Here is a 20190-nt window from a genome sequence, read left to right as displayed (position 1 = left end):
CCCTCAAGCTCAACTCCATCGCTCAAACTCCAAGCAAAGTCTGAAATTTGCGAAGCTTCTCAACTCCCAAGGCCTTCGTGAAGATATCTCCAACCTGCTGCTCCGTGCTGACATAGACCAAGTCAATGATGTCACCTGCTAAGACCCTCTCCCTAATGAAGTGATAATGGATGTCTATGTGTTTGGTCCTCCCATGGTACACTGGGTTCCTAGCCAACTGAATGCTACTAAGATTGTCACAATATATGACAACCTTCATGTCCACATGCAGTCCCAAATCATCAAGTAGCTTGTGCAACCAAGCTACCTCACAGATGCCATCGCAGCACCCCTGTACTCTGCCTTTGTACTAGACAAGGCCATTGTCAGCTGCTTTTTTTTGCTCTAAAGAACAGCTGCACTCCCAAAAGAAAACATAAATCCACTAGTAGACCGCCTGTCTGCAATGCTAACAGCCCAATCTACATCTGTGTAACCATACAACTCTAATGGTACACCAACCTCATAGAAGAGTGCATAATCCACCTTGGACCTGACATAGCGTAGTGTGCACCTTGCTGCCGGAAAAGCCCGTGCAAGAGGTTTTTTGGGAAACGGGTACCGTGCTTTTTTGTGAGTTTTTGCTCAACCAATGCTCTCGTAGGTGCTTAGCACACACTTTGCGAATGCACATATTACCTCGTGCAGGGGAAACTCTACCAATTTTTTTTGAAAATCCCACACTTAGCACGGGGAAGAAATAAGCTTTTTTATGCACTAAAGAGGAAAAAAATATAGGTAAAAGCATGGCAGGAAGTTTGCATGTACTTGCACACAGGTCATAGATCCTTTATACCTTGTTTGACCAACACTATGTTGGCAAGGCTTATGCGGACTCAAAACTTTTGAAGGATTGTGGGGAAAAATTGTTGCGTGCCCATTTTGTGGATGAAATACATGAGGAAGTGCTTACATATGTGCCAACTGAAAGTTTCTTTGCTTTGCATAAGCAAGACCCATAAGTGTCAATGCTCTTTGACAGAATAAATCTGCTTGGATTCTTTAATTTGCCACCATGGGGCCAGATTATCAACGTTCTTGGAGGTTCTAAGCACAATCGATGGTGACGGGCTGCATAATAACAGATTTTGAAGGTGAAAAGAAGAAGGTGCATCTGTCTATGCGAATAGTGTGTGAGGGATTGGGCATGAGAAAAAGTAAAGTCAGCATAGGGGAGTACAAGATAACAGAAGTGTAACGGAAGGTAACAGCAGGGAATCAGACTCCCACATGGAAATAGCTCCATCGCAAGGAAACAGTTCTTGCCCTGCAGTTGTATACATAGCATTTCTCCTTGTTTTATCCTGAGTGCTTTACGTGTCTAGAGTTCAAGGTTGCACAATTGTTTGCTATGGTGGCCATCGATCAATTACCTCAGAAGCCAAGCATTATTGCACACTTTTTAGATGCTCTCAGCGGACTGCATAGCTATACAAGGAAAGGAAGTCAAAGTCGTATAGGTAAGGCCACTGCCAAAAGGATATCAACCTGGTCTGTCCAAAAAAGAGAGAGCAGAGACCTCGGCATCCTCAAAAGAATTTATTCCGAATGAGTTTGCACCAGACTCAGTGGACACACAATCCAATTCAAATGCTGAGTCTCCTAGGTCCACAGACTTGGAAAGTGCTGGAGGTGATGATGTGCTTGACAAAGATTTATCACCATTTCCTAGAAGAGGGCAAGAAGAAAGAACTAGTATAGATAGGGCACCATGGACGGATTCAGAGTCCAGTGATAAAGAACATGAAGAGGATTCCACAGAGCACGAGAACAAAGGAGAAGAGCAACCATGTGAGGAAGGACCTCTTAATCTAAACACACTTCTGGCTTATGCAGATGAAGAGAAGGATGAAGGTCATGAGGTGACGTATGAAAAATGGTCAAAGCACAGACTGGACAGGCATACAGTTGTACTTAGTGAGGACTCCTCCGAATCCCTAAGGCATCATGATGACATCTCAAAAGGTAAAGCACAAGTAATTAAGGGTTCGACAGGAGTTCATGTAATGAAAGAAGAAACTCCAATGTCTCAAGAGTAGACTTTACTAGCAGCAGCAAGGATGCCTATACCATTGTATGACCCTACGAAAGAAGCAACGGAGGCTGAAGTGAAGACAGCATGCATAGAGTAATGGTTGGCTGAAATCCAAGTGAAGAAGGAAAAGAGAGCTCGACAACTGTATGGTGAACTCTTAGAAGGAGGAGATTAAAGCAAAGTGGCCAAGATGGGTAGGAGGTATGCACATGCCTTTGAGGATTCTATTAAGGCCCAGTAGGAAACCTTCTAGCAGTCCGGTAGTATTGAAGAATGCTATAAGCGATATAGCGCATGCAGCCATAAATCTCAACACTTTAGTATTGCTACGAGATGAAGGACAGGAAGCATTGCAAGAGGTTGCTGGAGGTGAGGTGTCCAACCAAGGTATGGAGCGTCACAGGTTAGAGGAGAAAATTTCATTTTTGTATTTTTTTTTGGAAAAAGCTAAATATGACGATGACCGTTATGAAGTGCAAGAGGAATTCTTTGAGGTGAAGTTTAAAAGAGGAAGAGACCAGGAGGATAGAAAGCGGAATTTCTTACATTTCAAACTACAACACTATGTGCGCAGAGCATGATCACTTATTGCAAACTAAGCTTGAAGAGTTAAGGGAAGCAGGAGATGCAGTGAAGCAAGTAGATCTCTTAAAAGTGGATAACAGGGAATTAGAGAAAGCTATACAGGTGATGCAAAAATAGTTGGAAGTGGCAAAATAGATGGCAAAAGTGAAGCTATAGGGCAGGATACAACCCACTGTGGGACCAAGTGTAGAGTCCACACTTTTCTCTTAGAGGATACTCCAGCACAAAAAGGGATTGAGAGGTTAAAGGCTTTACTTGATGCTAGTCATCTAGAAAATTCGTCCCTTATTCTTAGCACTTAAGTCATAAAAAGACAAGATAGCAACAAGTCCAGAGAAGGCAGACAAAGGAAAAGATAAACTGCATAAGACATTTCCCACACCATCGAACGATGAGTTCTCTCATCGAGTAAGACCATCCACTCTAGATGAATGGGTTAAAAGTATGACAGATCGGGAGATGCATATGACCATGTTGCATCCTTCCAACAAGTTGTTTAAGCAAAACAAGTTAGAACAAGTTACTGAGGAACACACACAGATAGAGGAATTTGGGCTTACGCTTGAGGGTGAAGCTTTGTCTTAGTTTCAAAAAGACTTTATCATGGCTTTCTCTAAAATGGGGATAAAACATAACGCAATTGCTCTTATCTATTCTTTCAAGTAGAAAGAGCATGAACTAGTGTGAGAGACTCTGCAAATTGGCTTAAGCAATATATCATGAGATGTCCAATAGATGAAAAACATAGCTAGGCAAGATTGATATCAATCTTCCTAGAGGGCTTGAGAAACAAAACCTTGCATGCTCATTTATTTGCAAAGAAGCACATAAGTTTCAATGAGTGTTGCTTGGATGCCATGGATTACGATGATAATTTTTACATGCCAAGTGTCACAAGTCATGGCAACCAAAGAGTTAATAAGAGAACCTCTAGTAAGGACATAGATTATGCTGTTTGTTGTGTCAAAGAAGTGAATATGGATGAGATAGCTGATACGGTATTAAAGCGCATGGGAGAATTGTATTGTCCTCCTACTAGACCAATGTACACTCAACAAGTGCCCCAAGGGCCTTATAGATGTGGAAAATGTGGCGGAGATCATTAAACAAAGCGCTCCAATATGTATCCTTATGTAGTGGCTAGAACCCCTCCTCCAGGAATGTGGTGTGATGTTTGTAGATGGAACTGTAAGCACGACTAAGGATTGTAATCATCTAGCATGCATACAGTGGGGATAAGGCTATTGTAACCCACAACAATTTAGACCACAAGTTAAAAATGTTGAGAGAGCTCCTGTTCCAACACAAACGGGAGTTCAAGAACAAGCTAGGCCAGTGTTGGGAGCTCAACCTCCTACGCCTGGTACTACGCCACTGACATATATGGGAGCGAACAAGTATGAGAAAGGACTAGAGATGGTGAGAGCTCAGCCATACTTCTAGGAGGAGGAGCCACCATTGATAGATTTGGGTTCTGAGGCACCAATTGTGCAACCCAAATAGCCAGTGTACACAAGCTAGGATATAGACCAGATTTTGTATGTGATCAAATCAAGGAAAGTCGATCATCTTGTTAGAGATTTTCCATATGAAGCTGGACAATTCAAGCTGCAACTAGTCAAGTAACACCTATGTAATTTCCATCTGTACCAAGTTATTGCAAGGATTTCTCAATCACTCAAATTGTGAAAGATTACCCAGCACAGCCTATGGGGAGTGGTAATTCTTCTTGGAAAACAATGCTTAACGTTTTTAATGTGATACCATCATATTAAACAACAGAAATTGAAACAAAAACTGGGAATGTTCCATTGAGAGTGGTGAGTAAAGCACAAGTGCAAGATGCAAAAAAACCCAAGAAAGAAAAGAGAAGAGCCCTAGGCTGAGAGAGTTGGAACAACAAGAGAAATCGAGAAGAAAATACAAATACATAGACCTAGGAGTAGAAAATCAAGCAACATGAAATCTACATGAAATCTACAAAAAGCTCTAAGCCTTCTTAGATAGTATTGTTGATAAGTTGAAACTAGACGGTAAGATCTAGCCAAGCCCTAAGGTGTCTGATGACATAGCAATCTCAGAAGTGAGTGTGCGTGGATTGATCTTTGTGGAAAATATCAATGAGCCTTGTGATGCCATTCAAAAAGCTTATGGCAGTCGCATCACGGCTTTGACAAAAATTCCAAAAAAGCTATAGGAGTATCCCAATCCACATGAAGAAACGATAAATATAGTTGTGCATTGTGAGGTGCCCGCCCTAACTTAACGCGAAATCGGTGGACAAGCCCCTTCATAGTCGGCTAGGCTGTCTAGGAAATTCCAGTGTGAATGACACCTGGGCCTTGCACCGAGTCCGTGGATATGAATCACTGGAGCCTAACCTAGCTCTATCTCGCATGCGCTAGCGTAGTCACCTAGAATCCATCTATTTCCCATCAACGCACTCGACCCAGCTTCAGACACCTGCAGGAATGTGGAGGTACTACGCCCTTGGTTCAAAATACCATGCCTTTTTTCTGATCTTTCACGGGCACAGTCGATGGTTTAGTACCCTAAGGCGAGGGTCTTAAGCTACTCGACTTAGCGTATAAAAAATGTTGGAAATCCACCTGACTTATTGGGTCCACTCGTCCATAGATATGGTGCCACGTCGGGGTGACCAATCTCCCGCTTTTCACCCTGCACGTACCCATAACTGTTATCTACTACCGCACACTCTTAACAATTAAAGACAACGTTCCTTAATTAGATTTATCGAACAGTGTTCTTTAAGACAACCCCTTTAACTAGGTGAATACAAGTTAATACATTGTCTAAAAATCACCTACTTTTCATTAAAAAGATTGTATCTTAAAAGATATTTACATTGTTCACATCCAAGGGATCCCCATCCTTAGAAAAGGAGTGATCCTCACTTGTCCAAAAAGAAAACAAACAAAAAAGCCGGGTTATCTAAAATCTTGATGCCCGATCCTGCTAACCATGATGATGCGTCTAGAACCAAGGAACCCCCATCTTAACTAGATGTGATCGCCGCTTGGTGGGCACTTATTGTCACCACTGACCTCTTCACCCAAGAAAGTCGGCAGCTCATGAATCCACCTCGGCAAGGCTAGACATCATGAGGTAGGCTAAGGTCTAAAGTTAAAGGTAACCTAAGACTTTGGCACTCGCGCGATGTATCCCGTCGTTCGGAGTGCCTCAACCACAAAGCCGGTTTTACAGGCGTCCGTCGGAACAACAAAAAGTTTTCAATAACCTCCTTTGAAAAGAGTTTAACTTAAAAATTAACAAGTCATTGAAATGACAATTACCGCAAGGCATGTTTTAGAATACATTCTTTTGAACTGGAAAGTTACGGGAAAACACATGATTACGGGTTTCTTTTGGTCATGGACCAATTTTTTGGGAAGTATATTTATTTAAGGAGGGTTTCCTATGCTTACTAAAAGTCTCGTATGCATATGGAAATTGAAATAACTATGCATGTACAAAAATATGACTTTCCTACCTGGGTCACATTCGTTGCGACCTCATTCGAGGTATTGGCATTCCCACCGGGTACTGGGCATCACTTGTACCAGCATTGTTGAATGTGACCCCACTTCGTATGCACTTGGGAGCCATCCTCGACACAAAATTAAGCAAAAAACATGAAAAAACACTCGAACGTAAACTGCGGATTTAACACTTGAGAGGGTTAAAGAGCGTAAAGTAAACTAGTTCTAAACACTCAAATTCGCTGTAGTTTTTACCCTTGATTAGCTTGATTGGAGCTTAATTCTTGAGAGAGAGTGTGTGTAATAATGAGAAATAAGAGAGGGAGCCTGATATTATAGAAAGAGGAGAGAAGATATGCCCCATGAGAAATAAGAGAGGGAGCCAATTTTGAAAATTCTGTCCGAGAATAGAATTATATTTTACGAGTCAAATTTCAATCCAGTGTGTCGAACAAAGGGAATTCTTTTTGTTTTCTTTGTTTTTGGGGAGGGGGGTAGAAAACTTTATCTACACATGCGCGTGCTTGGACATTGCTGCTTGGATATTTTTTTGGGGGGTGCTTACGGGGTAGGGAAAAAGGTGAAATTTTCAGGCTAGAAAGAAATTTTCCCTGGATAAAATAAATGGTACGCACATTTCGTGCAAGATTACAAAACGTCGAAGCTCGCCCGAATCGAATATACTGCACATACTACCGCCAGTTTTAGTAGTAAATAACTTGTCATCTTTCTGCTAAAGTAGATTATAGAAGGTGATCCCGTTTGATCCATCCGGGAAAAGGCCACATTCATTCATTCCCAGACACACTGTGAGTCTGTCTATCTCTCTCTCTCTCATCAGCCTGTTGTGCAGTCACCAGTGCAACAAGCTTCGGAGGACCATATTTATTATTATTCGATTATTTTTAAAAAACTAAAATATGTCACAGACTCACAGGAATTATGTGATCATTTGAAGTATGTGGTACTAAAAGACATGTGACATAAAGGTACCTGCCACGGAATGTGACATAAAGGTTCTATAAAGACATGTGACATTAAGGTTCCTGCCAGTGCTGCCACACGGAGTACAAAAAGACATGTGACATCCACAAAAAGACATGTGTAAATAAAAACATAAGGGCTTAATTGAAGGGTTGCCTTTAAATTTAAGGGTTTCTTTTTTTTTTTTTCTTCAGCGAGAAAAGGTAGAAAATTATATTAACAAGAAGAGCCGCATGGGCTCAGATTACAAGAGGAGAATCTGGGATACAATACTAGGAACACGCCTAATAGGCTCACTGGCCAGAAGGTTTTTTTTTTTTTTCTGTCGGTGAAGTGACATAAAGGTACTTGCCATGGAGTGTGACATAAAGGTCCCTGCAATGTGTTGCGACATTGCACAAATGCCGTGAGTGTTATATATATATATATGAAATGCATGTTGGAACGTGCAGCATATGCGTGCAGTAAGGAGGGTGAGACAAGGCAATATTGGTCATAGTGTGAGGATGGGGAGGTCATGGGGAGTTGTGGCTATTATGGTGTTGTGCGCCAGCGGCCTGCTGGGCGTAGCGAGCGGCCATGGCAGCATGGAGGACCCCTTCAGTAGCGTCTACAACTGCTACCTGGAGCTTCCGGTTCCCACGTCGGCAGCTTGCCAAGCCGCGGTGGCGCTGAGTGGGACCCAAGCGTTCTATGATTGGATGGAGGTGAACCTGCCCAACGCCGCTGGCCGCCACCGCGAGCTCATTCCGGATGGCCAACTGTGCAGCGCCGGGCGGGAGAAGTATCAGGGCCTCGACCTGGCACGCTCCGACTGGCCAGCCACCTCCTTGTCCTCCGGCGTCCCCTTCACATACCTCTACCTGGCCACCGCCCCGCACTTGGGCTTCTTGGAGTTCTACGTCACCCGGGATGGTTACCAGCCCACTGAGCCGCTCAAATGGGCAGACTTGGAGGACCCGCCCTTCATCAACGTCACCACCACGCTTGACAGCGGCTCCTACCAAATCCCCCGCACCACGCCTGCCGCCAAGGCCGGCCGCCACCTCATCTACGTCATTTGGCAGCGCTCCGACAGCCCCGAGGCCTTCTACTCCTGCTCCCACGTCGACTTCGTCGATGCCCTCTCTCTCCACTCCACCACCTAGGCCCTCTGCATGTGTCCCGACCAATAGCTAGAAAGGGGGTGAGTGGCATGGCCACTTGCTCTTTCTCTTAGGGGCAGTGCTCTCACGCACGGAATGCTCTTGTTATAATAAGAATCAATATGTTTCATGCGCGCATCGTCGCCTCTCGGTACTGTGTCTATAATTTTCGATCACTCCTCCCTTCATTCGCTCTCGCTCTTCCCTACTCTCTAGTCTCCCCATGAGTATCATTCTCTCCTCTCTCTCTCTCTCTCTCTCGTTGCCACGCATGGGCGTGTGCACATATGTATATAGGGTAATGGGACCATGCTATTATGCATTCATTCATTCCCAGACACACTGTGAGTCTGTCTATCTCTCTCTCTCATCAGCCTGTTGTGCAGTCACCAGTGCAACAAGCTTCGGAGGACCAATTAGATTACTATTCTGTTATTTTTAAAAAAAACTAAAATTAGATTATTATTCTGTTATTTTTCTGCTAAATTAGATTATAGAAGGTGATCCCGTTTGATCCATCGGGTAAGTCACCAGTGCAACAAGCTTCGGAGGACCACATTTATTATTATTCTGTTATTTTTTAAAAACTAAAATAGCGAATGGCGCATTTTCAAGATTTTCCAAATTAAAAACTAGGCTCAGAGGCTCGTTCCCTAACGAGAGAGAGAGAGAGATCAATTAAACAAGGTTGCAAATGAAATCATTTACAAATGGTCCTGCAAAGTTATGGTGTGTTGTGTTGTTTGGCATATGGTGGATTCCAAGCACTTGTTGTTTTGGTGAACGGTGGATCCTAAACAATTCTCGACTTTACTAATTTGACTAGAGTAGTGTATCGATTGCCATATGGTGGCCGATTCCAAGCACTTCTAATCTCTAGTCTTTTTTTTTTGGCATAGGGTGGATCCTAAACAATTCTCAATTACACTTTTACTACTTTGATTAGCACAGTAATATTGGTATCCCAAATTTTTACGTGAACTTTAAAAGTTTCTATGTAAGTCCTTCGAATGTTGTAATAAGATATACACAGCTTCAATTTGAACTCAAAATGCTGATTAGTATAGGTTATGAGTAGAATTAGAAGTAGCTAAACATTTTCACTGCAACCGCTCGTTTCTCACAAAATGAATTTACTCTCAGCACATTGGCACGTGCCTAGAAGACAATTGCTTTCTACTTCTAACCAGATGTTTGCTCCATAAACATAATGTTGTTTGTTGACTCCACCTTTTGAAAAACCTCTTTCATACAAATATCGTACAACTTAAAGATGAGCCTTGAAAATTAAAGCACTATGCTTATTGCATACTCCTACATAAACAAATATGAGCGATACTATGCTCACATGCGTTTGATCCATATGTAATTCTTGGGTGTTTCAAGTTATACTTGATTGAAGGATTGATTCTATCGTGGCTTCAACTTAGCTCTTTTTCACAAGTCCCATGCAATGTTGCTCCACTCCTTTCCTTCATATTACACCACATGGAAGAAACAACCTGTCTATGCCATTGTGGAAGAATTTCCACTTTCCTTACGCTTGTTTTAAAATTCAAAAAGGTTCTTGGTTGTTTGGGCACGTGGAGTATTCCACGTGTGTGAGTGGAACAATTTGTCGATCACAAAAGATCACAAAGTGCCACTCTTCTCCTTTAGTGTACGCGATACTCATGCACAATTCGAGTGGAATCTAGGAGAGCTCTACAAAATCCATGTACTACTCGTTAATCATGTGCATAAAGCAGTCAATATCAAGGTTGGGTTCAGGGATTTAATATTCACGTGATCACAAGATTTTTTGTGATAATAACACATGTGAACAAGTTATTCACATGTTCTCATGTTACCGTTCACAAAATAACAGGTCACTTGCCATTTGAGAACCCCTTAAAAGCTTGGCTACACATGGGAATAAGCTATTCACATGTTCTCATGTTACCATCTTCACATAATAGTAGGTTAGTGGCCACCTAAGAAGATTTTTTATGCCCGACAAAGATAATTTTTTTAGGCCCTTGTGAAAGCTTTGTGAATATAACATGCGATCACAAGATTTTTTGTGTTATTAACATATGTTATTAACATGTTCACATGTTCTCGTTTACGTCAGTGAAATCCCTGGTTGGGTTCTTCATGCATGTAGAATTGCCATCGATGTCCGGGACCCCGATCCTGGGGCCCGTGACACTTGGTATCAGAGCATGGATCATTGGGAAGCCCACATGGGGGGCATGTGATGCCAGGTCGGAAGAAATCATAATTAAAAAAAACAGCAAAAACGGCAATTTGAGCAAGACTATATGACAGTCACAGAGCCGACGGCACAAAAGTAGCCGACAACAGAAAAACTCATTTTTGAGCATCAAGATGATGGAATTTGCCCATGATTACATATACCTATCACGAGTGTGTGGACGCGAGGTACATGATGGCATGCTTGGTCGAGACCGCCGGGGACCTAGGCTGCAAATATGGAAGCTTCAATAACAAGGCAGCTCTCGACGACGGATGCCCAAACGATGGAATTTGAAGACATGTTATATATGAAAAGTGATCGGTTTTCCAAGTAGAATGTACATATGCAGTCTCTTTTGTGAAAATCCATAGTTGACCAGTGAGCTATTTGGCATGTGGAATGATTGGTATGGATACAAGGGAAGGTATCAAGGTGCAAGTCCAACTGAGTTGTTGGCAAGGGCCAATTTCTAATAGAGGCCCATATCATTCATACGAGGAGAGTCAAAGATATATGAAACTCGGTCCTGGTGGAGCTGATATAGCACTTTGAATCAGAAGAATAGCGGGCTTAGGACCTCACATGAGATAACCACCATGGAAGGTGAAGATTTGAAGAAAACGACAATCCAGATATAGTGGCACATTTCGGACCAGCAGCACTCGACTTCGTGGTTGCGGGTTGGAAACGCCACATCAAGATCATTTGTGAGGGGAAACAAGACAACCATGTAGAATTAGCCGAACCGTGTGATCCGGGAGAGGCACATCTTTTGAATATACATATTGATATGAACTAATGGGTATGTGGAATTTTAAAATGCATGAACATATGGGAATTGAGCAAAATCAACATGTGGAATAAACGGCAATACAAGTGCCAAGAAGAAACGGTGTGGTAAGCCGAATCAACTTGAATCAGGTCATTGGCCGAAATGCAGAGCTGTGAAGCTACAAGGATGCAGATGTATTGGGTTGAAAGTGACATGATGCAAGACCGAAGAACCCTTGGAGGAGTAGGCTTGTAGTTGTGAAGCCGGAGACTAGCATGAGGCAAGTACGAAGAACCCTTGGTGGAGAAGGCTTGTTCTTGTGCAGACGCATGGATGAAGTTTGCATGTGATTGTTGACACCAGGGGGTTGTAGCGTGAGAGGCACAAGGTACTACTCGTGGTAGAAACGGCGTGTGAATGGAACCTACAGGGTCGATCTAAGATGGAATCATGAAGCATATGCATATAGATATCAATGAAGCAACAAAGGGGCCATGTATGCATTACAGCGAGGACCGGTTATGGGACTGGAAGTTGATCTTTTGAAGATTGATGCAGCGGGTATGGGACCGTTGTGTCGGCATGGTACTCTCATATATATCATATAACATGTAAGAGCAATGAATGCAAAACCGCCAAGACGAATCATTTGGGAATATCAAGCGGGATTGTATCCGTTAAGCGACAAGGTGTCCACTAAGGCCATGAGGAGCCTTGTGGCAGTGAAGCCACCACATTCTTTTCAGAGATCATACATATATTTATATCTACAGAAGGTATCAGATTGAACATGAAAGTCAATGAAGCTGCGCACAATCGTATGAGATTATATGCAAGGGACTTGAACCCCCATATAAGATGAGATCATATGCAAAGGAGCTTGAACCCCCATTTCACATGCAATCATATCCAAGGGGTTTGAACCCCCTGCTGTCACTCACAGCTATTAGCAGCATCCAAGGGGCTTGAACCCCCATATATCAGGCAACTGGGCAAATAAAGCTGTCAGTTTCAAATGGAGTTGGTGGAAGCTACTGGGAAGCAGAAACCATTCTCACCATTGATATGCGGGTGAGGGTGAGACCAAAGATGGCATCAATAACCCCATCATCTATATCATCATGTGGGTCGACAGAAGGTTGGTAGAAGCCAGGTAAGTAGAGTTAGCAAGAGACATCATCATTCGGGTAAGGGTGAGTCCAATCATGGCACCAATATTCCCTATTCATATATATCATATCATCAGAAGGACCCAACATAGTGGTCATATCAAAGTGGCCGTGCAACCAGTCGCACAAGAAGGTCACAAAACCGAAACTACAATCCATGGACTCTTAGGTGTGTCAAACACTTTGGGGTCCATACCGGCCCAAACTGGAGAAATCTAGGGAGGGTAAACAGATTTTGGAATACAACGTGCTACATGAGGTCAAGTTAGGACCATGAAGGCACATATGCATACCAAGGGGACCTTGACAAGGGGAACTTGAAAGATGGAAACAGCGAGGAGCGCAGGTGTGGCAATGTACTTATGGTTGGATGATGGTAGCAAGGTGGCAATTGCTCTCATCGGAGTCAAATGGGGAGACTTGGGCCAAGTGAAGTTAAAGATGAAAACTGCATGTGCGCAAGGTGGCAATTGTGCTATGTATGCGTGAATGCTTAGTGGCAGTGTTCATTGGATTCCAAGACAACACTTGGGTTTTGTTGTTGGCAGCATCTATACTTAGCCGTTCAAAGGGCAAACAAGATGCATAACAGGTACTCAAAGGCTCGAAGACAAATCAAATAGGTGACTTGGGATTAGCCTACTAAGCTACTTGTGTCCTCAAGCTTCAACATCCGAGCAACTAGGCTCATGCAGTATGAGCAAACAAACATTCAAGCATCACGGCTCACAGTTACAAGGGTGCAACTTCCAAAGGTGAGAGATTATGTAAAGGCCAACATGGTGTCATGAAGGCTAGAGCAAACTCAAGCTCAAGGATCGTATTGCAAAAATCATAAGCAGGTTAATCATCACACAATGGTCAAAAGAACCTACACATGGTTGCAGGAGATAGACAGGACAAGAATCAGTGCATAGGCCAAGCTAGCGTTAGTAAGGTTCTACAACTCATGTCCGAGATGGATTCAGCACCTTAGCGCACATGGGTAATAGCAGAGCTATAGGCTCACCACAACCCACAGGTTCAAAGGATCAATGGAAAAAGAACATGCAAAGCTTATCTTGGTGTCAAGACAACTAGGGCTTGGCTTGACCAGGAAAACCTTGTCCTCAACAATGTCGACAACATGGATTGGAATGGCAGATGATTAGATTGGTGTGATGAGACGCCAAGTGAAAACAGGGTTATGAAAATCAATGGGGTCGACCTCCTTGAAGATGGGAATATCTTTGGAAACTCTTGAGAAAGGGACAATCAAGAAGGCCAGAACATACTTGATTCAGGAGAAATAGGCAAGTGCTGCGTTGTCTTGAAGGACTCCACATTCGGCTCAGACAGGAGTCAAGCGGGGACCAATGTAGCAGTTTGGTACCTTGCACATTGGGGATTCGGGGGACTCTCGAGCGGCTTGAAATCTAGGCCACAAAGATAGATAAAAATCTAAAAATATGCATAGTTGTTGTAACGGGTTAGACACTGACTTTGCTCATGGGCTATAAAGCAAGGTTAAGACCTCTCGCTTTCTTTTTTCTTAGTTGTAGGCACTTGTTGGAGAATATACTAAACATGATACTACAAAGGCACTCCCTCCTAGTTTGAAAATCAATTGACGACGAGGACGTCAATTCTATAAAGGGGGGGTGTATGTGAGGTCGGGAAACCAACCCAAGACCCATGGGGCTTTGGGGGTATGCTTGACCGCACCGAAAATCATGCATCTATATGGGGAGGAAATGTAAGGAGCGGCGAAACATGGACCCATATCTAGGCAAACTAGAACGCACTCACGCACTGGGTAGGCACATTAGGTCTCCCTGGTTGCCATGGGGGTTAATAGGTGCCATGTGCCTCGGGGGATGCCCTCCCCACCTTGAGGGAGATCATGCCAAAGTGGAAATGGAACTGACGGAAGGAAAAATGGTGGAAACGGCAAAGCCGCTGGGATGGCGAGTCGTGCCGAGCGGACATGCCGATGAGGCCGGGCCGGTTGGATCATGGATTCGAGATGGATGGATGGACTCGAGACCACGAGGCCATGGAGACGGGTATCATGAGAAGGGTGTGACGACCGGACAAGGTTATATCGCGCTATGACGCGCTCAACGACGACTGATGGAGCCGAGCTATATCATATATTAGCATGATGGGACGCATTGCGGCCCGATGTCCAGGACCCCGATCCTGGGGCCCATGACAAAGGTCCACTTACAATGATTGGAGTTGCATGGCATTAGTTGACGATTTTGACATTTGGAGCATTTGCTGTATGGTGTGGCCAGCATTGCAGAGGAGATTGCACTATGAGGACATTGTGTTATTAGGGATGGAACTACAACACAACTGATCTACAAAGAGTCAAGACCTTAGACAAGTTGGGAAAAGTTGACCAAGCGGGACATGTAGAGGAAGTGGTGCTGAAGTCATACATGAGTCAAAAGATTTTACACCAAATTCCTCTTATTTTTGTAGGTTTGCTCTCCTGAAGATGAGAGTTGCCTTATGGCTTTGCAAAGAAACTCCTAAAAGTGAGATGCCTTATTAGAGAAGAGAGCTAGCCAATTTCCTGGTGTCCCCCTAGATCCATAACGTAATGACACACCAAGCGTTGCACTTGATGCCGACCAATGCCCTTGTGGTCTATGAGAGCAGCGTTCATTGCAACCAATGCTGCCAAATCTGCGTCCACCACTTTTGAATTGGTACTGCCAGCTCTCGCACTAGCTATGCAAATGCTCTGGCTGCTTAAGAAACAGAGCATGACGAATAGGAGAGGCTACTATATTACAGCCTTTGAAACATGCAGTCCTCATGGTCCACCACCACGATCAGAAGCAACTAAGGCTAGTTGTGAGAAGGAGACCAAGATTCGACGCTGAAGCACAGGTCATGGGGCCAAGATGAGCAACAATTTCTCCAAGCACCACCCTATGCATTCATAGATTCATAACCCTCTTCCTTGCACGTGCACAATCGTATGCCTATTAAGCACCCAGCATTGGTTCAGTTCACTACTGCCGCAATGCCCCATGCTGCCTTCGCAATAGCATTGCCATGTGTTGTGCCTCGTCGCCATCAGCCTTCTAGCTCACAGCGTCCTATGTGTGTGTGTGTGTGTGCGCGCGCGTGTGTGTGTGAGAGAGAGAGAGAGAGAGAGAGAGAGAGAGAGAGAGAGAGAGAGATGGCCCGCATGAGTGCAACACAACAATGAGAAGGAGAAAGAAGCAGCATGTTCCTCCAAACCACAACAATGAGAAGGCCTTGTCTAGTGAAGGGAGCATTACCTGGAATGAGAATGTGGCATCTAGACAAACATCAACATATCTTTCAAAGTCAAAAAGTAATTTTCGGGTTTCTGGAAACAAAGCAATGCATTTGTAGCATCAGTATGTGGTTTTGGCAGACCCAAGCCATCCAATAAACTGGTGCATGACAGCAGATTCTATTTTTCCATGAAGGCCCCGCAATGCCCTGGCTTAGAACTCAACATCTAGAAGCCTCTTCCAAACTCAAGAATCCTACTTAGAAAACATATCAAGATCTTCAACTTTGCAAGTGTTCGAAAGAGAGACATGGCAGCCGAGAATAGAAGTTTCACACAGACAAAATTCTGTTTAAATAGGTTTACACCAACTGAGCTTCTGATAACAATTGATGAACAGGAACAAACCTGGAACAAAGGCCAATAACCATGCAACCAAAAAGAAATAGTCAAGCCAAGAGTTGGTGTGACACGAGGGCAACTAGCACAAGTTTGAATTCAATACTTTTGTGTGTTACATAGCACGTTTATGCTACTCAGGAAGAAACACTCCAGACATGAGAAGCCGAGGGAGCTGCTAGCAAGCTCATACTAAAAACAAGGAAGAGCAACCTCAAAATGATGCATTGAATCATGTAATTGGCTTCAGCTCACTGAGACTGTAGAGATACTCTCTACATAAGTAGGGAAACAATTGCAAAGCATAATTAACATTCAATTGCTAAGGAAGCTGTGTGCAAAAAGCATGAAAGACCAGCAACAACTATGTCATGGCAAATTCAGCTACTAACATTTCTTCAATAATGATAGCGACCACAAATAGAGCAGGGTGCTGCTAGACATGGTGGTTGTATGTGACATGCTTGCTTGACACTCTACCCACCCCTTATCTCATTATGTCCACAGTTGCCACAGCAGAGGTTACTTGGGGTTTCTTATTCCATACATTTGATTTGATGCATCCTGTAGTCGAGAAAGAGGTTCAAGAGAATATGGAGAACACGATAGTGGGGACGATGGCAACATAGCAAAAGCTACAGATGTAAAATCTTGCAAAAGGTGAGAATATGGTGCGAGGTCGGTCGCATCCATCGCTTGCGACAAAAATGAAGTCCCTTGGCCTGCAGAAGTGCATAGAGATGCAAAGCCTCTCTTTCCGAATTAACTCACACACAATGGTAATGCTGCAGAGGCAGAAAAGTCAAGGCCACTTGTAATCCGTTGCTTCTCCCTGTCCTCTCAGCAGCAATTGATTTGTGGGAATGGCCAGCTTTGGGATCTCATGCTTTCAAGGTTAGTCATGACCTTTTGTGCGCACATTTGGGAGTCTCCTCCACCAAGCATGTCTCCTCTTAACATAATCGGGGTCCTCCATCACTGCGCACACAGTGTATAGTGATTTTCGGGTTGGTAGCGAAGGCCGATTGTAGGCTTTGGAGAGAGGCAGAGCACTGTGTGCTCAGTTGAAGCAGCACTGAATTGCTAAAGATGGCATTCGACAAGGAGGGCAGCCAGCTCAGTCCTTTTTGGAGCTGTGTGCTTGCATGCTTTGGCCTCAATGCAGAGCAAGGGGAGTCGCTCAGAATTCACAGATTTACTGGCTTTCGAGGGTGCTAATTTGCCAACTTTCATGACATCTCAACCTTCCCATCCGCGCTGCTACTATTCTTAATTTACCGTACGCTTGCTGCTGCTATTCTTAGATTACTGAAACCACCTTTTTTGACCGGATGGAAAATCAAATTTCCACACCTTGCAGGACCAAAAAAATTTCATGTGATCATGGCCATGTGAACAACGGCCAATATGGCAAATAATTGAAGAATCAAATTTGAAAAGTTGATTTTGAATACTAATCATTCTGCCAGCTGAAAGAATGCCGAAAATTAAAACTTGCATGTGGAAGATGCTGCAACAACTGATGCTGAAATTGCTGCCAAGAGGGCAATGTTTAGAGGGGTTAGAGCTGCTCGAGGGAGACCATGTGACTTATATGAAGGGCTTGAGCCTGAGCTAGGAGGTTTATATGAATAAGATGGGGGAATGTGGCATAATGTCAGAAGAATATTGAAAAGTTGGTTTTTTAGATATGGGGTTTTATGCTCAGGTGGATTTTCAATAGGAGACGAGGATGGTGGTTTCTGAGAGGAATATGCTAGTAATGTGTGTCCCCGGCTACACACATGTGAACATCTCTGTGCGACACGTAGAGGGTTGAAACCTTGCTAGGCTTGAAGTTGAAGGGGCTTGTGATGATCTCTCCAACACCTCCTCTCTAACAAAGTTTATGGCAGGGCCACTGTTTTCACGTGAGGATGCTACTTAGCAAGGCTGGAGCTTCGACTCAGGAGCGCCACAATGCAGGTATGTGACAAAGTAGACACCAAGACATGGATGATGAGCTGGCCATCTTTAGCTGATTTATCTTCCTAGTAGAAGGTTTGGGTACCATTGTGAGAAGTGCATTGGACATCCATATTGTTGGTGTTCCCTATCACTCACCACTTACTTAGGCATTCCATGCAACCTAAACACATTCTTCATAAATTCTTGAGCCACCATAGAAACTGTATATTTCACCTTTGTGGGTATGAAATGAGCCGCCTTTGTTAATCTATCCACTACCACATAGATGCTATTCCACCCTTGCTTAGTAGTGGGCTACTCTTGCCCATTAGGGACGGGTCAAGCCACTAGTACATACAAATACTCATGCATGGGATGTTTCGCCCACATGCATGAGGGGGAGATCTTAACCCAATCTATGTCGACTCTCATTTTCTCTCTCATCTTTGTAAATTCATTTAATTAATGTTAATCATCTTTACAGGCTAAAGTATTGTGAAGAAATATGCATTTAATCTATCACCGTAAAACTCTTGAATTCTAGATGTTGATGTGAGTGTGTATTTGAGAGATTAATACTCAATTTCCATCAAAAATCATATTATGCTTTTAGTGGTATTAGAGCTAGGTTGCAGACTGCATATATGTTATCAATAAACCTAGATGAACATACTTGCCATAAAAACACCTCAAAGAGTGGCCCATGCATTATAGGCCCATTGCATCACATGCTAATGAATTGTCAATGCTCGCGTGTGCCTGCCACAATCTCTGTGTCTGCAAACCCACTTCCATCCTTGATTTCAAGTCTCACCTTGACGCTGCTTATGACCTGGCTCTACATGCATGAGGTTGATTAGGTCCCAGCACAATGGAGCTAGTTTCACATTTCTTAGACCCCAGTTTCTGCCCGATATTGACAATGCCCTTTTACTCTTTACTATAGAAAAGCTCAATGTCAAGGGCACGTGGTGGAAGAGCTGATTTTTTGATGAACGTGCAAGGAAAAATTGGAAAAAAAGACTTGATCAACATTAATTTGGTTTTCTTGTGAATCATGATGTAGCTTACACTCTTTCACTCTTTCCTTTGATCAAAACTGCAGATAAATTAATTAGATTATTTGTGCAGATAAATTAATTTAGCATAAGGTTAGGTTTCCATTACTTTCTAAAAACACAAGTAGATAACATTCAAGAGTATCTCTTTGATAAGGGGAAAATTGGAACCAAAATCTAATCTCCATGCCATGACATGCTCATTCAACTTTGTTTAGAAAAGCAATCTTCCCAACCACGTCATAGTCTTGAACACGGGAGTTGAAGACACAAATCCAAAGAGCTCAACGAATACATCATCACTTCCCCTAGTTTTTAAGGGGAGTGCCAACAGAATAGGATAATGGTGACCAAGTAATAGCACAAACATGTACCATTTAATACCTCGCTTGTTAGGTGTTGGTATATACCAGCAAACAAGCCATGTATTACGTGAGGAAAATGTACCAAGACGTGAATAGTTGTCAAAGCTATCAATTTCTCAAAGGGAGTAGTTGCTTCCACCCCATGATCCAACACTACGTGAGAGCATCATAGCCCATAAACACCAAAGAACTATTATCCAAGTCCATTTTCTTCATGACCAGTTCATAAATTGCCATATAACAAGACCAAGTGGAAATTAAGTACCCATATATTACAAGGCAACTAGGAAATAGAGTACAAATAAAACTAACCTGTTCTGCAATACTCCTGTGGATGGGTGGCACACACTCGATTTACATGTGCCTTGCAAAGCACATACTCTTCCGCAGGTCCTTCCAAGCACTCAAAACTCCCTATGGAAGTACTTGAGGGTGGGGAAAAGCTGTGCATGGTAATAGTGGCAATCTATGTTTGGGAAAAATCATTTTCCTAAACATAAATCGTGTTTGAGGTTTTCTTAGAAGGAAATTTTATAAAATTGACCTACTTTTTTATATTTTTACACTAACTTTTTAAAATTTTAAGGGATTTTTTTCCCTTTCCTCTTGCTCGCAAAACTGGCATTATTGAATTTCTAAATGGCACAATTGTAAGTTGAAACACACTTTTACCAAACACTGGTGGCAAGGTCTA

General features: G+C 43.1%; 1 protein-coding gene across 1 annotated transcript in view; it reads right to left on the bottom strand.

Moving 5' to 3' along the window:
• Positions 1-7570: 7570 nt before the first annotated feature.
• The window catches only part of LOC147638902 (uncharacterized), a 30270-nt gene continuing 17650 nt past the window's right edge, over positions 7571-20190 (bottom strand). The window contains exon 2 of the mRNA XM_086792873.1: positions 7571-8296. Within this exon, the coding sequence (XP_086648999.1) occupies positions 7659-8296 (638 nt within the window). The 3' untranslated portion in view covers positions 7571-7658. The remainder of the gene's footprint in view (positions 8297-20190) is intronic.

Source organism: Cibotium barometz, chromosome 4, assembly GCF_041138505.1.
Source record: "Cibotium barometz isolate CiBa-2024 chromosome 4, ASM4113850v1, whole genome shotgun sequence".
NCBI lineage: Eukaryota > Viridiplantae > Streptophyta > Polypodiopsida > Cyatheales > Cibotiaceae > Cibotium > Cibotium barometz.
The sequence above is the reverse complement of the archived record's forward strand: the minus strand, read 5'-3'. Positions and strand labels throughout refer to the sequence as shown.